General features: G+C 31.3%; 2 protein-coding genes across 2 annotated transcripts; both read left to right on the top strand.

Annotated features, from left to right (window-relative positions):
* LOC104787929 (glutathione S-transferase Z1-like) lies at positions 2,355-4,525 on the top strand. The gene is made up of 10 exons (XM_010513590.1): positions 2,355-2,441; positions 2,565-2,661; positions 2,750-2,806; positions 3,274-3,359; positions 3,458-3,529; positions 3,620-3,673; positions 3,761-3,836; positions 3,954-4,015; positions 4,107-4,166; positions 4,274-4,525. Exons 1-10 carry the CDS (start codon positions 2,355-2,357, stop codon positions 4,379-4,381), a joined length of 759 nt encoding a protein of 252 aa, XP_010511892.1. The 3' UTR covers positions 4,382-4,525.
* Positions 4,864-10,084, top strand: LOC104787928 (phosphoenolpyruvate carboxylase 4-like). The gene is made up of 20 exons (XM_010513589.1): positions 4,864-5,052; positions 5,177-5,340; positions 5,431-5,545; positions 5,646-5,723; positions 5,808-5,876; positions 5,956-6,034; positions 6,128-6,204; positions 6,318-6,413; positions 6,575-6,716; positions 6,814-6,930; positions 7,022-7,092; positions 7,210-7,428; positions 7,541-7,666; positions 7,759-7,860; positions 7,952-8,098; positions 8,212-8,310; positions 8,423-8,511; positions 8,640-8,766; positions 8,847-9,053; positions 9,176-10,084. The coding sequence occupies exons 1-20, from the start codon at positions 4,897-4,899 to the stop codon at positions 9,998-10,000; spliced, it is 3,105 nt and encodes a 1,034-aa protein (XP_010511891.1). The 5' UTR covers positions 4,864-4,896; the 3' UTR covers positions 10,001-10,084.

Raw genomic sequence — 18,177 nt, 5'->3', positions numbered from 1 at the left:
GGTTAAGGATGTGTGGGCTGTTTGGTCACGTGGATGTGCGGGCTGTTGCGATAGTCGCATGAAAAACCTTGGCTGATGGTGTTCAGTCCGGACGGAGAATGTGCAGGCCGTGGTGACGGTTGCACGGAAGTCCTTGGTGGAGGGACGATGTTGAGGGATTCGAGGACGAATCCATATTGGTGGGGGAGAATTGTAACATCCGCGAACCAAAAATTGGGGATTTTGGGGTTGGGTGTCGATCGACACCAGGGTAGTATCGATTGACACCAGCAATTCTTTGTTCGACCTAATTGTTTTAAATAGTCAAATTTGAGCGGTTTGGTTTAAGTGAAATCTCTAAACCAAGTTATTTAAAGGGGAAGTCGACCTAGGGTCGGGGGTTTTAGAGTCTGGCCGTTTTCAGAGAGTTTGGAAAAAGGAGAAAAAGTGTTAGAGAGTGTTCTTGAGAGTTTTGGGAGTCTCTTGGCTTGGATTGAGAGATCTGTTGCTGTGGAGTGGATATCTCGTGCTAGGAACAAAGGAGATGGCTTCTAAGGGTTGGATTCGTCGCTGTTGGATCAAAACTTTCTGCAGAAAGAGGTGAGTGCATGACCATGTCTGATCTAAGCATGAGAATCCTTTGTTTTGCTTGTTTTTATGTTGTTTGTGTTGTATTCTTGTGTCTTTGTGGTTGGATGTTGGATTCTATGAGTTTCCAAGAGTTTTGGATGAGTTTCGGACGATTTGGAGGATTTGGGAAACGGATCTTCGACTTTCCGCTTCGCGCAGAAACGAGTTGTAGAGACAGTGTCGATTGACACCAAGTAGGTGTCGGTCGACACGAAGTGGGGAGTGTCGATCGACACTTAGGTAGTGTCGGTCGACACCACTTCCTATCAGCAGCGGCTGACGTCTGTTTTTCCTGGTTTGTTTGTGCTTGGTTGTTATTTGTTAAACATTGGTTTCTCAGTTGCTTGTGTGTATAGCCTAGTAGAAGGGAGGATTGCATTACTAAGTATTTGTGATAATACTTACGCATCTCAATTGTTGTTTGTGGTGTGCAGGTATGTGACGTAGAATCATGGCGGTGAGGAGGAGGATGATCTAGGGTCTCGTTTGTGTGTTGTTGGTTATGTTATTGATGTTGGAACCATTGTTAGAGTTTGTTAGGTTGTTGGATAGAATGGTTAGTAATATTATTGTATTGATGATATGATAGTTTGTATTATTGTTGTGTTTCCGCTGTGCTTAATGGTTGTTATTGGTTCAATGATGAGTTGTGGTTTGGGTTGGTTTAATTAAGTAGTATAGGATGCTTCATTATATATTATATCTATTATTATTCAAAAAAAAAAAGGATCGAGTCGTTTCAAATAGACACATCTATTATAACAAAAAGTTGTGATGAAAAAATATAAATAAAATATAGTAAAAAGACACAAATCTACATTGAACAGATACAACCATTTGACCTTTAAAAAAAAACAAATAAAAACAAAAATTTTACGAAAAGGTACTATGAAAAATCACAATTGTTGTGTCTGCACTTGATTATATTTATATCTAATAACCCATATAAACTGCTTTTAAATAGAAGACATCTTTATTATCATAATGAAAAGTTAAATTCAAAAAGCTCACTATATAATCCATCTAACTCTTGGAAAAAAAAAACTCTAGATATTTTCATTAAGTTTTATATTTAAAATTAACTAAAAGTTGTAAATTAGATTAATCATTTCAAAAATCTTTTGTTAAATAAAAAATTGGAGGAAATTCTTTACTATTAAAAGAATAAATGCTAGCTAGAGAATAATTTATAAAGCTGTAAAAACCGTTGAAGTTGAAATTTTATATTATTTTGTATCATGGCAAAAAAATAAAACAGTTCAAACAGACAAATATATATATAGCTTTCAAAAGATACGATATTCAAAAAACAGAACTCTAAAATGAATAGTTACAATTTTACAAAAAAAACTTTACAATGAACAATCACAACTTTTTGTAAAACACACAATTTAAATATTTTACAAATTTTTTTAAAAAATTATCCAAAAGGTACGATTGAAAAAACATAACTTTTACTGGCATTTATTCGGATTGCTATTAGATATAGATTACAATCCAACTATTTTAGTTAACAATAGGACTTGACCACCATGAACCCCAAAAAAATGTTATTTTAAAATGTGATAATAAAAATTACTGCATGAATTATATATGTTTGGTTTAAGGCTATGTATTTTAATAACCAAACCCTACGAATCTAAAATATTATTATTGTTTGACTTTTTACGCGGCGTTTCAAGTCGGGAAAGGATAAAATAAACAAAATGACCATTTTTGCCTATTTTTGTATTGATTGACCCAACATGGTCAATACTTCTTCACTTCCCTCTTCTACGATCGGAATAACCAAACTCCAAGATTCTGCCAAGAAAAAGCATATTTTCTTCATGGTTCTAATCTCTTTTTAATCTTGTTCTTCTAATCACCTTTGATAATAAGTTGATAACACTTCATCGTCTCATCAACTACTCAACTACTTAAATTCTTTTTTTATCGTTGACTTTTCTTTTCAGGCTTACCCTAACGAAAATAAGAAGGAGAAACTGAAACTCTATTCTTACTGGAGAAGCTCGTGTGGCCATCGAGTGCGAATAGCCCTCACTTTAAAAGGTTTACTTTAAGCTGATTCAAAATATTCGTTATTTTTCCATCTATCTTTATTTGAGTTGTGGATTTCTTGTTCGATTTTTTTTTGTAGGGATTGAGTATGAATATATAGCAGTGAATTTGCTCAAGGGTGATCAATTCAATCCAAGTGCGCGCAACTGGTTTATTTTCAGATCTAGTCTATTTTAAATTGCTTTATTTTCAGATCTCGAAGTTACACTAGCCTTTAGATTAATAATTGTCTTTAAGAAAAAAAAAAAAGATTAAAAATTGCATGTGTTTAGCATCGTTATTTGTCTTTCGTGTGTGAATGTTACCAGTTTAAGACTTATTTTTTCCTACATATAATATATATACAGCTAATCGTAATATACATGTAACATAATACATTATTTACGTAATAAAGATACTAAAATATTTAAAAAGAAACTATAATATTAGTTTAACATAAATTGGTGCAAATTTTCTTTTTTTGTATTCAGTTGCAATAATATTTTTTTTTATAATTAAAACTTGAAAAAAAATTAGCACATCAAAGTTTTTTTTTTTCTGTGTGTTGACTATATATGGAAAGCAAAATGGCTTCTTAATAGTACATCATTTTTGATCCTCAAGATTTCCAGAAGATTAATCCAATGGGTACTGTGCCAGTGCTTGTGGATGGAGATGTTGTGATCTCTGATTCTTTAACCATTATAATGGTTAGTACGTATACCATCTATATATATTTATATGTTTTGTGGATTTAAAAGCAAAAAAATTCATGAAATTTTTGTGGTTTAATTTCTTTTATCAAAAGTATCTTGATGAGAAGTATCCTGAGCCACCTTTGTTACCTCGTGACCTCCATAAACGAGCTTTAAATTACCAGGTATATATATTTTCTATTTTAGAACCGTACGTGCGTAGAAGTATTAAGACAGTAATATATATAGTTTTTTTTTCCCTGGTATTATTTCAGGCTGCGAGTATCATTTCCTCTGGTATACAGCCTCTTCAAAACCTAGCTGTTATCGTAAGGACATGAGTTTGATTTTTCATTTATTAGATTCCAAAACTGATCTTGCTACATTATTCATCCTTTTTTTCTTGGGTTGTACAGAGGTATATAGAGGAAAAAACAAATGCTGAGGAGAAGATTGCTTGGGTTAATAACGCTATAAGAAAAGGATATACTGGTATGAATTATGAATTGTTACTATCTAATCTACCTTAATCTGTAACATCTATGTCATTATAGCATATACGTAACTAAGAACACATTCATAGCTAAACAAACATATATTACCTCTTAGCTCTGGAGAAACTGTTGGTGAATTGCGCTGGAAAATATGCGACTGGTGATGAAGTTTACTTGGTATTTTTTATTTGCTCTAGATTAATTAATCATCTCTTCCAAGATTTCGAGAAGATAAAAAATACTCACCTCTCTCATTATTTTTGTCTAGGCTGATCTTTTTCTAGCAACCCAAATCCACGCAGCAGAGATCAAATTCAATATCGATGTGGTAAAATTATTAATTTGTAAACTTTTTCATCAAATTTCTTGTTACATGTATATAGCAGTTTACTGTTATAAAAGTATGTTTATATTTTGTATGGATTTTTTCTACAGGAACCGTATCCAACTCTTGCAAAGTGTTACGAGTCATACAAGAAACTGTCTGTGTTTGAAGATGCAATCCCAGCGAAACAGCCAGATGCTCCAGCTCCAACTAACTAATTTCTTCTAAACACAAACTTTGGTCACTTTATACCACGTTTAATTTTGTGACTGACGAATCGTCACTATGTCTCCCAAATTATCAAAAAAATTATTCTGATCTTTTTGTTTTGTTTTTTCTTTAAACTCTTTGCTTATTTTTTTCTTTCACCTTGTCAAGAGAATTTTTATAATTAATTAATTAAATCATATATACCTGCGTCAACTTGCCTAATATGCATCATAGCTTTTCGGCCCAAAATATAATTTTTTTTTTTTGTTGGTTTTGTTGTTTAGAGAAGAAAGAGTGAAAAATAAAGTTTGGAAACAAAGAAGAATAGGCTTCCATTTTTTTACGGGGAATAGAACTAGCACCACAAATTTAACTGCGCCATAATTTACTACGTTGACCACCATAATTAGTAATTTCTATACCTAAACAAACGTACAATAAATCAATCATCGGAAATTTTTAACTTTGATCACTACAATTAACACTCCCATTCTTCAACCATTCACTTTGTTTCATCCATACAATGACGGACACGACGGACGATATCGCCGAGGAAATCTCATTCCAAAGCTTCGAAGATGACTGCAAGTTGCTCGGTAGCCTCTTCCACGACGTGTTACAAAAGGAAGTCGGCAACTCATTCATGGAAAAAGTCGAACGCATTCGGATTCTTGCTCAGGTTTTGTTTTCTGTCTATTCGTTTTCAATAAGCTTTAACAATTCATCTACTACTTGTTCCCTTTTTTTATCTGTGTAGATCACTTCTAGGAATCTCACATTGTTTGTTGTAATAAACGTTTCAGAGTGCGTTAAATTTGCGTTTGGCTGGTATTGAGGATACTGCAAACCTTTTGGAGAAGCAACTGACTAGTGAAATATCCAAAATGCCTCTAGAGGAAGCCTTAACATTGGCTCGTACATTCACTCATTCTCTTAACTTGATGGGCATTGCAGATACTCATCACAGGTCATAGATTTTTATTCAAACACATTAGAACAAAAATATTTACATGCATACTGGATTCTGAATATATATACTTTTTTTTTTGTTTTGCAGAATGCACAAAGTTCGTAACGTTACACAACTTGCAAGATCTTGTGATGATATATTCAGCCAGCTATTGCAAAGTGGAATTTCTCCAGACGAGCTTTACGAAACTGTTTGCAAACAGGTCTAGCAACTTCATAAAATGGTCTAAATATGTTTTTAACAAAGATTAGTTTTCCCAGTTTGGTATATGACTGGTCACTATTGTTTTAATCGCGCTCTAGGAGGTCGAAATTGTTCTTACTGCTCATCCTACTCAAATTAATCGACGAACCTTGCAGTACAAGCATGTTAGAATTGCTGTAAGTTTCTATTGATGTTGACATATATGTTCATGTTTCTATCTTTAGTAGCACGTGAGAGTTGAGATTATATGTTTCTTGCAGCATCTTCTAGACTATAACACTAGATCAGATCTCAGCCTTGAAGATCGTGAAAGGCTCATTGAAGATTTGGTACTCTCCACCTCAATATATTCCCTATAGATTTTCTCAGCATAATAACTAATCAACTAAGACTTACTTATACTAACAGGTCAGGGAGATAACTTCACTATGGCAAACTGATGAACTTAGACGTCAGAAACCTACTCCAGTTGATGAAGCTAGAGCTGGTACGTTATATCTATTCTAGTTTGTAAATTTTTCAAAAAATATTAAGTTGCCATACCATTCTTTTTTTTTTTTTTTACATTTTAATTCACCAGGTCTAAACATTGTTGAGCAATCCCTTTGGAAAGCTGTACCACATTACCTGCGTCGTGTTAGTAATTCATTGAAGAAGGTATTATATCTTTACGCCTTTAGATTTCTAGAATATATTGGAAAAATCTGACTAATAGTAATTAAAGTTACTTTACCTTAAGACATATTGATATTTTGTATGTTCTTGTTTAGTTCACAGGGAAGCCACTTCCACTAACATGCACTCCTATAAAATTTGGTTCTTGGATGGGAGGTGATAGAGATGGAAACCCAAATGTCACGGCAAAGGTTAGGCTTGATTTTGATATCTTAATGTTATATTTTAAGGTTTCAAACTCAAAACCAACTGGTAATACATAAATTAATACATTAGATCATGGTCATTAATATATATTACTCTAGTTCACATCTCACCTCTAACATTAGATATTGTGATATCATTTTTTCAGGTAACGAAAGAAGTATCTCTCTTGTCTAGGTGGATGGCTATCGATCTTTACATAAGAGAGGTTGATAGCTTAAGATTCGAATTGTCTACGGATCGATGTAGTGACAGGTTTTCAAGATTAGCAGATGAAATTCTTGAAAAAGGTATATAAATGCTTCAATTTCTACAATATCTTTATTTTTCTTTTCGTATAGTTTCATTTTTATTTAAATCTTAAAAATTTGATGTTTTCTCCCTCAGAAGGAAGTTCTACACAAGATTCTGAGAGAGGCCAATCAAATTACTCAAACCAATTACAAAGTTCATCATCTTTGCCATCACAGCTTCCACCTAGAGCTCACCTACCTTCTTGCATTGGTAAAATATATTTTTTGTAAAAAAAAATAATTACTCCAACATCTATGAATCTTTTCACGCATGCATATTTTTCTATCCCATCGTATTACAGAATTTGGTGAATCACAGCATACCAAATTTGAAATTGCTACGACGACAGATTATATGCCACCTAATCTTCAGGTAAGAAAACATCTTTAAGCATGCTTACATATGTATATGGAACATAGTTTGCTGACTTGCTCCGTTCTTGAAATTTTTTTTTTTCGATTAATGTTTCTATGTTTTTTGTTAATATAGAAGCATAATGAAGAAGGCTTTTCGAAAATCGACTCGGAGAAAGCTGACAATGGTTCCCGAGGTTCTTTCTCATCTACCTCTCAACTTCTTCTCCAGAGGAAACTATTTGCGGAATCTCAGGTTGGGAAGACTAGTTTCCAAAAGCTACTAGAACCACCTCCACTTAAACGAGCTAGTAGTGCTCCTTATCGTATTGTTCTTGGAGAAGTAAAAGAAAAGGTAAGATCATAAGCTTTTTGATCAACATAATATATTATCAAATTTGAACCATTTTTTGATGAATTATGTATATACATATTGATTTTCAAAAAAAAATGATTTCTGATCATAGCTTGTGAAGACAAGAAGACTTCTTGAACTCCTAATTGAGGGTCTTCCTTGTGAGTTTGACCCAGTAAACTCCTATGAAACATCAGATCAACTTCTTGAACCACTGCTCCTCTGTTACGAATCTTTGGTAACAGTCCTAACTCTCCATTTGAATATATATGGCGTTTCTATAAAAATCCATCATCTTTAATATAATATAACATCATTTATTTTTCTCAGCAATCATCTGGTGCTAGTGTACTAGCTGATGGTCGACTCGCTGACTTGATCCGTAGAGTTTCTACTTTTGGAATGGTTTTGGTGAAACTCGACTTGCGCCAGGTGAATTTTGTTTTTGCTTAAATCTTCATAACATTTTGGCCAATCTAATTCAAATGATATATTTCTCTAATTTGTGTGTTTCAATTACTAGGAATCTGCAAGACATTCGGAAGCTTTAGATGCAATTACAACATACTTGGGTATGGGTACTTATAGTGAATGGGATGAAGAGAAAAAATTAGATTTTTTAACAAGGGAACTGAAAGGGAAACGACCTCTTGTTCCTCCATATATCGAGGTCAGAATGAAATATATATTGCGTATACTACAAGGAACAACAATATGAAAGCCATCTCAAGTTTTGTTTACCACTTGTTAATTTTTTTTTTTTTTTTCTTTTCATTTATGTAGGTTGGTCCTGACGTCAAAGAAGTATTGGACACATTCCGAGTCGCTGCTGAGCTTGGAAGTGAATCACTTGGAGCTTATGTTATTTCTATGGCTTCAAATGTATGATTTCTCCAAATGAAAATGTAGCTATAAGTTATGGGTGGACTATGTATATATAAACATTTTCATCAACAAAGAAAACAATGACATTGATTTGTATAATTACTTGCAGGCAAGTGATGTCCTCGCTGTGGAGCTGTTGCAAAAAGATGCTCGACTTGCTATAACTAGCAAACATGGAAAACCATGCCCTGGTGGAACGTGAGTTCAAAACTCCACCATAATATTACATTGTAACATGCTTTTGTTTATAGCAGTCACTTCTGCATGAGTAACATTTTGAGTAGCCTAAACATTTATTAGTCCTATATATCTATTTATTTGAATAGGCTGCGAGTGGTACCTCTTTTTGAAACGGTGAATGATTTAAGAGCCGCTGGTCCTTCGATAAGAAAATTATTCTCAATCGATTGGTATAGGGAACACGTACAAAAGAACCACAACGGTCACCAAGAGGTACATTACGGATAACTTCAAACATTTAAAAGAATTACAAACATTTGAAGGGAGCTTCTAAATAACAATGTTACTTGTAGGTGATGGTTGGATACTCTGATTCAGGAAAAGATGCTGGACGGTTTACAGCAGCATGGGAACTTTACAAAGCTCAAGAAAATGTTGTGGCTGCTTGTAATGAATTTGGAATCAAAATCACATTGTTCCATGGACGAGGAGGAAGCATTGGTCGTGGTGGTGGTCCGACCTATCTTGCTATACAATCCCAACCGCCAGGCTCTGTAATGGTCAGTTTCCAACTTTTTTGATAGATCATAATATTGGTTTGTACTAATGCTATCACCATATTAAATACATTGAAAAAAAAAAAAAACTAGATTATAGATAATGACTGAATTGGTTTGACCAGGGCTCTTTGCGTTCAACTGAACAAGGTGAGATGGTTCAAGCTAAATTTGGGATACCACAAACGGCTGTTAGGCAACTAGAAATATACACAACCGCGGTTCTACTCGCTACCTTAAAGCCTCCTCAGCCACCTCGAGAGGAAAAATGGCGAAACGTAATGGAAGAAATCTCCAAAATAAGTTGCCAACACTATAGAAGCACAGTGTATGAAAACCCAGAGTTTCTATCTTACTTTCAAGAGGCAACACCACAAGCGGAACTTGGTTTCCTCAATATAGGAAGCCGGCCAACGCGAAGAAAGAGCTCTACTGGCATAGGACATCTCCGAGCTATCCCTTGGGTCTTTGCTTGGACCCAAACAAGGTTTGTTCTTCCAGCTTGGCTTGGTGTAGGGGCTGGCCTAAAAGGAGTCTCTGAGAAGGGTCACGCGGATGATCTTCAAGAGATGTATAAAGAATGGCCATTTTTTCAGTCCACTATTGACCTTATAGAGATGGTGTTAGCTAAAGCAGACATCCCCATAACCAAACACTACGATGAACAACTTGTTTCTGAGAAAAGAAGAGGACTTGGCACTGAGCTAAGAAAGGAACTTGTGACTACTGAGAAGTACGTTCTTGTGATAAGTGGCCATGAGAAACTTTTGGAGAACAATAAGAGCTTGAAGAAACTCATTGAGAGTAGACTTCCTTATCTCAACGCAATGAACATGATGCAAGTTGAAGTTCTTAAGAGGCTAAGACGTGATGAAGATAACAATAAGCTTAGGGATGCTTTGCTTATCACAATCAATGGTATCGCTGCAGGAATGAGAAACACTGGTTAACATGCCACAACACTTGCCTCGGTTCCGTGATATACAAGATATATTTTAAAAAAAAAAAAATCTTTTTGCTATGTTGTTGCTGGACCAAGTATTGATTTTGTTGATATTCAGGTTTTGAAGCACCTATTCTTATAAGTTCTATTTTGCTATTTAACTACTACTTTACTAATCAAATTTATATCAATCTTTCAAGTAACTCATTATATTATACATATTTAGAAATAGTTACAATAGATACATTTTTTTGAACTGTAATTTATAAATATTATTATCTTGAATAGAAAATCCTTCCCGAGAACTATAGATTTGAACTCTTTTTCCAATTTAAAATTCAGTCTTGTACAACAAAACGAAGCATAAAAATCCAACCCTAAACAATTTGTTTTTTTCCTTTTTGGTCGACTGTCATTATAAAGATGTATCAAGTACAAGTATAATTAGTAAAAACCTAACTACTCTTAGTTGTTGAAGAAAATGTGGGTTTAGAAAGACCTTTTCATGTCTAAAACCCACTACCAACTTGTGGCCGAAGGTTGATAGATCAAAATTTCGGGTTTAAAGTAACTTTAGTATCTATGATTCAACTTCTAGTTTCAATTGCTTTTTTACTATTTAGTTTCTTTCTCAAAACACTGTATGTAGCCTTTTACATGTCTGAATTAATTTAAAAAGACTTTACTAGGCATGATAGTGCATGACCCAAGAGCATATTCCTTGAGAATATTATTTCAATAGTATTAGTGTATTACTAATCTATAGAAACCCCGTTATATAATAACATCATTACCTTTAATGAACCCATAAGTGCTACAGCTTGATCAAGTGTGGTACATCTTATAATGTACAAAGGTTTAACTTCTTATAAAGGTTTCCTAAAGGCATTTATAGTCAACAGTCAATTAACCATATCAAAGACATTACAAACAATTTGTTTGTTTTCTTCATTCGAATTGTTTTTTTTTTTCTTTTATAACTCATTGGAATAGAAAGACGTTACAAACAATTAACATATTTGTCTTTTGTTTTTGTTTTCTTAATTCGAATCAAACAATTTGTTTGCTTTCTTAAGTTGCTCTTTCTGTTTAATGAAAATGAATAGAAAGAGTATCATTTTTTGAGATCCTTTTTTTTTTTGGTCAAAACATTATTTGCGATCCTTAAATAGAAATTTGTATAAGAATTGAGAAGTGGAAATTGAGGAATTCCTCAAACTTCTTTATATATATTTTATGTTTTTATCTACTATTACTAATATATTAGAAGTGATAAAGTAGCTTAAAATGAAAATAACATCTTCAACGTAATTATGTTTTTATCTACTATTACTAATATATTATGTGATAAAGTAGCTTAAAAAGAAAATAACATCTTCAACGTAATTATGTTTTCTTCTTTTTTCTTACACACATGTTATTCTAAAAAGATGTATAGTTTATTAAAAGCTTCCGTTGAAAATGTTGAACCCAATTTTGTTGGTTATTAATAGGTTCATCTTTTTTCCTTTGCCTTTACATACATTCATATATATATATATATATATATATATATATTGGTCACTTTATCGAGTTAAATTAAATCTTCTAACTAAAATGTACGTAGCTCAGACCCGATGAGTAGAGTCATATCAAGTCTAGACTGTCTAGATCCAAACTTCCAATACTAGAATCCAAAACATATGCATTAGAATTTAAACCATTTGAAATCAAATTAAATTTACTTATGCAAAAATTAATTCATGAAAACAAATTGTAAGAACAAACCAGTTTGTCAAAAACTACAACATATTCACCAGCTTTGTACTTTTCATCTCAACACTTGACAATCAATCTTATGAGATAAGATAGTAAATTATACAATTACTTTCTGAGGCAGTGTAGTCACTAAATGTGTCGTAGTTGCATTATTATCTCTCAATTTGCAACATATCTTTATACTAAAGTTAATAGCAACTCTTGCATCATAACAGTAACGTAAAACAATCATAAAATATATTATATATCTTATATAATATGAGAAGTTTTTTCTCAACTTTTGCTAAAAAGATGACACTTGGCCTATTTTCGTTGTTTGGAGCTAATTAACTAAATTCATTTATACTTTGGACCTAATTCACTAAAAGCCCATAAAACAAAAAAAAACTCTTAACATTTCTTTCTTCCCTTCTTCAATTAGACCTTCCAATCTAAACCCACCATTTATCAGTTTGTGGTTTCATCCTAGGAACAATCTGATTACATGTTATTTTGACATTATAAAAATATGTTTCAATCTTATGTATGATTCACAACAAGAACGGATTCTAAATTATGTAAAAAAATTATTTATGGGTTTCCATCTTATAAATGATTCATAAGCAAGAAAGGAATCTAAATTATGTTAGATTGTAGATGTTTACGTGTTCTCAAAATTCTACTATAAATTCATAAATTTTTGAGTCAAATTTTAATTTCTGAGTATCCATTACTGGGTTTAGTTTCTGGAGTTTAATCCTATATAATCTAATGGTGGGATGTTTTATGTAAGTAATTTGATAATTGCTTACTTATTTATTCCCCATTAGATATTACCAATTTGTTTTCCATAATATTAGAATTCAATCAGTTTTTCATAAAATTAAATTTGAGTCCCTAACTGCTCTCATTTTAAGAGATTTTTTCAGTCATGATTATTTAATTTCAGTCATTAGGTTCCTATGAAAAATTATATTATTTTTATATATTTTCCATATTTCAATAGGTATTCTTGAATAATTTTAAATATTTTTTTGCAGGTTATCATGTTTATTGTTAGCATTAAAAATGCATCAGAAAAATATAATGTGAGAATATTTTACAAATTTACTTATTCATTAGAGTGTGTATGTATGTATTTCCTAATCTCCATGGACCGGTCCGGCAATTTTGGATGACCTATGCCAATTTGTTTTTAAGAAACCATTTTCATTATCGTAAATAAAATAATAAGAATAGTAATATAAAAAATTATTTTCATAAGATAGTTTCTAAGTCCATAAACCGAAATATGTTCGTTTTGCTTGCTCACATTTTTTTTGTCTTTTCAATGTTTTCATATTCATTTAAATATTGATACAAATTGGATATATCTACATGAAAAATATATGTTTTTCTTATATAAAACTTGAACTTATAAAAAAAATCTAATAATAACTGAACTTATAATTTTATTTTTTTCTACATAAAAGAAAAAAAAAACTTTTGGTCTAAAGTATGCTCCAAAAAATTTGATGCCATAATGCTTGGCTTCATTTGCTTACCCTATGGGTTGGGCCTCGGTCCGGGCCTTGAACCATATTTTATATTTACTCTAGGGTTGTCGCGTTTGTTGGTTATATTAATACTACTACATCATGAAAAAATGAACTATCATGATTTAATATATTCAACATCACTACAAGAAATATGCGTATTTTTAGCACACGAAAAAACGCTATCATTTCGTTTCGATAGCGATTTTGTAAATGTTGTCTTTGTCGGTGCCATCTTAGAGGGTGCAAATACAATATCATTTTTTCCTTTGCTATTATTTGTCTCTCTATAATAGTGCATTATTATCGCTATATTAAGATTATTAGTAGCATTTTAAATTTGCTATATTATAATTTTTTTTTTTTCAGTGTATAAAGTAGACTAAAACTTCTTCTTATAAGACGATGCATATGAGTCTCTCCATTGTAAATTTAGTTTGTGATGTACTATCATATGCTTAAAAAATCATGTTATTAAGATTGTGATGTCTTTTTATATCATAGCATGATATGAGTTGCATTTTTCTATATTAATTAATTTGACTTCTATAGTTGTGACTTGTGAGTAATATATGCTAATTGTATATTGGTATCATTTTTTCGGAATCTTAGTATGAAATAGCTTTAGATTAACCATCTTAAAAATAAAAGATCAACAAATATTCTCATAACATTTTCCACTTTCACATATAATATTTTACTTCCTAAGACACTTTTTTATTATGATATTTGATATTATAATATTCTGCGGTTTTTCTTCTAAGTAGCTACGAGAAAATAAATATTTGTTTTATTCAATTGCATTTATGATAAAGTTAAAAAGACAGATCTAAACAATCATTTCGGCCATGGAACAAAACTATTGCATTTTTATACTACACCAAAACTTAGAGTAATTTTTTATAACTTTATTTACTTGGATTCATTTTCATTATTAAAATTTCGTAAAAAAATTTTAATTTGTATTAGAATGTATAAAGAATAAATTATATTAAAGGATGTGATTGCATTTTTTACCTCACCAAAAATTAGCTGGTAAAATATATTTATTAAGTTCATTGTTGTTTACCTAAATTTCATATTTAGATTGTATTCATGTAAGTTAATTTCCAAAATTTTCATGTTTTTATAGATGTCAGTGGTAATATAATTTGTGCAAACGCAAGAAAGAAAATAAAAAGATGGAGAATGCTTAATATGTCTTGAAAGTCTAAAGGGAGAAAAAACCATAAACACACTACTATGTAATCAAAAATTTCTCTACATATTAAAATACTCTAATACTACATATAAAAGGAAAATTTAAATAACACTAAACAAAAGAACCCAAAAAATCATTAAAATAACAATTGCTGAGTAAACAAATAAAAGAACTATAATATCCAAATTACTAAAATTCAAAAACAATGTAAGCTAAATCTGTGCGTAGCACGGAATGACTTCTAGTATATATATATATATTGATAAAAAGATGTCTAGCCGCATGCACTTCTATCTTAAGTATCATCACAAAGCCACTGCATTTTACGATGAATTTAAAGCTAAACATACGTTTCTATGCGTTGAAGACTTATTTTACGACTACATGTTAGCTATTTAATCTGTGACATAATATGTAGTTGTAAAGGGTGGTGTCTTCAATGTATGATGTACGTGACTAGAAGCAAAACGAATGTATTTATAATGTAAATAGTATAATTTGATGAGAAAAACATATATATGAATGAAATTAGATGTACAAAAAGGTTTTACAAACAGAATTATCCTCGGCATTATACTAAAAAGATAAGGCATAATCTTCACATAGTATTCTAAACCAAATAAATTATACAAGATAAGATGAAAAAGTATATATTCATATTCCGGATCCATTTCGTTACAAAATGTTTGAGTTTTTTTGTTTAAAAAACTATTAACTGATTCTTCTTCTTGTCCTTTAGCAATTTAGATTCACATGTATTTATAATCAAGAACATTCGGATTTCGGAGAAAGACATGATCCATATTTTTTTCCTCCTAAATTGACAAAACAGTTTTCATAAAATTAATTTGTTATCATACATTTGTCCAAAAAATAGAAAAAAAAAAAAAAACTATCAATATGCTTACGCTGTAAATGGTTGCTTAAAAATTATAAAGTGAGTTGAACAAAATTGGGTTGAACAAGTTGAACATTTTGCTGTAGAATTAATTTATTTTTTCTAATTTTTTAAGTTGGATGGTTGAATAATTTTTTTCAACGACTTCTTCAATCTCTTCTATTCAATGGTGAAAATTGATTGAATAATTTTTTTCAACTCCTCCAACCTTTTCAATTGTGCAACCATTTGCACCCGAAAATTTATTTTAAGTTCCGCATATACTCACATTTTTACATTATATATATACTCTATACTACATAATTTAATAAAATTGTAGTATATATATATACTATGTGGAATTTCTTTTAAATAACAGTTGAGAAATATATAAAGTACTAGAGAGATTCTTTAGATCAATTTTAGCTGAACCAAGTGTTGCTTTGATGAAAGGCTAAGTGTAATAATGTATATGGATATACTTCTTTTCCGATTTATTTGAAATAGACGTGCAACTAATTAAGATTCACATGCATTAAAATATTATACAAATCCACCCCATATCAAAAGAAAATTCTTAGTTCTAAATCTCTAAGAATGGTAAATTAGGAGGGATGCTTCATCAAGAGAATAATATCAAACTTTCAATTGCAATATTAAATTGACAACATCTTTCTCTAGGTAAGATCACACAATAGCGATGCAGCTTCCATTATATACAATTCAACTATAATTATGTTGCATATTATTAAATATATATACGAAAAATTGGCAGGCAAAACATATGAAGACTTCATGGACAATATATGTATTTTCAATTAAAAAAGAATATATATATATATATACATGCATGACATAATGAATAGTATCTTGAACAATGTCCAAACACATGGAATTAGTTCAAGTAGAAATACATCACAATCGTAAAATACCTCCAAAATAACCTTTTTCTCTGGGAGGATCGTGTGTGTGTATACACATATATTCTCTTCTCAACGATTCGAAGATAATTTGATTCTAAACACATAGGCATGTAAGAATTCGAATCAAGACACATGCAAATTGAGACTAATTCATTAATCCATCGCTGCCTAAATTGAAGCATATGCTTCCACATATACTAAGTAAGTTAGCCATCGTTGTTACTCTTTTAAAATATAAACAATTCAATCTAGCAGTGTATACATCCACGTTGACAAAAGTTAAATAAAGGACTCTGCGACATACACGTACTTTCGTGAAGGTGGCTACCTAAATAAGTATATATATATTATATATACTTTAAGTAGACTTCGATAAATTACCGTGCAAAGGGCATATGCCTTACGCCTTTTTGGTTAAAATACATTAGTTATATCAAAATATTAGCTACGTTGATTCGGACTCCCAAATATTTTCTTCCATACATTAAAATTATTGCAGTGACTACAACAACCTTTTAGTTCATAAACTAATAGCTGGTTGATCAATCTATAACTTGAACAAACATGACCATATTTCTTAACATTCAAAACCAAAAAACAAATGACCATATATAGATCTTCGATGTGGATATGAGTTGGCTATACATCTTACTTAATTACGACATTTGACTTTAATTGAAATTCTGAATATTTTTAAAGGTAAAGATTATATAAATTGTTAACAAATAATTTACAAACATATATATATATATATATATATATATTTATACATATTCATTAATTATAGTGTATATATATGGTAATTACAGTACCTTTCTTTCATATTTAACTTTGATGGTTAATATCTCATCAACAAAATAGAAGATCAAGGAGCATATAACATTATATAGAGAGAGGCTCGACGTACGGGTATATTCCCCATATATAGTCTAGAGTTCGGCCCTATATTTTTCTTACGACATCAAAGAGAGTGTACTACTAAAGGATGGTATCTTATTCCTACAAAATGGATTTTATTAGGTTTAGCTGTAGTCTCTCACATGATTTAGAATTTTCTGATTTGATTAACCTACTGTTCTATCTCCTAGATTCATTAATTTGCCACCACTACTAGATATATCCATCTCCTTTTCGACAAAACCTAAAAATTTGTTGGATTATTCTTTTATGAGAATGAGAAAAACTGAGACAAAATATCTCTTTGCTAGTGATCTGTAGGCCAAATCATAAACTCTTATGATTTATTCTGGAATAGTGAATGGATCATTGGACAAAACGGAGGACCCATAGATCGGAGTATGCCGCAAAACACATGAAACCCATGGAAAAGTGTGGTTACAAAGTGGTATCGTGGTCGCATATCCAAACAATAGTATTGAGCGCTCAAACGGTCAATGTAACAACTAAGGACTAAAGACAAAGATACATTTAGTAATTTACCAAAAAAATGAAGAAGATACATTTAGTATCGATCAGTCGTGTTTTTCTCTTCTGTGTGGTTTTTGTCTCTATATATATTAGTTTGTGACAGGTTTACTGCCACCCAATCTCACAAGCTAGTTGCTAATATAATTTTTATCACTACAAATTTTTGGAGTAAATCGTTAATTTTTCATCTATATTTGACAAATTTAATTTCGATTACAATTATGAAATTATTGCATAGTTTGTTCACGACTGTGTTTCTGTTGCAAATATTTAGCGATCACGATAGTCTTATATCCATCGCAGTTTAACCAAATGATGTCGTCGTAAATATTCTCATAAATTTAGTTTATGATATTTTTTGAGTTTCAAAATAGTCAGTCAGTTGCAAAATAGCCATACAGATTGTAGCTATGGTTTGAATTATGACAACGGGAAATTTGGGATGATTCATAGTCATTGCAAAATTAAGGTGTAATTTAGTGT

The sequence above is a fragment of the Camelina sativa genome, chromosome 5 (assembly GCF_000633955.1).
Source record: "Camelina sativa cultivar DH55 chromosome 5, Cs, whole genome shotgun sequence".
In the NCBI taxonomy this organism is placed as follows: domain Eukaryota; kingdom Viridiplantae; phylum Streptophyta; class Magnoliopsida; order Brassicales; family Brassicaceae; genus Camelina; species Camelina sativa.
This window is presented reverse-complemented; position numbering and strand designations above follow the sequence as displayed.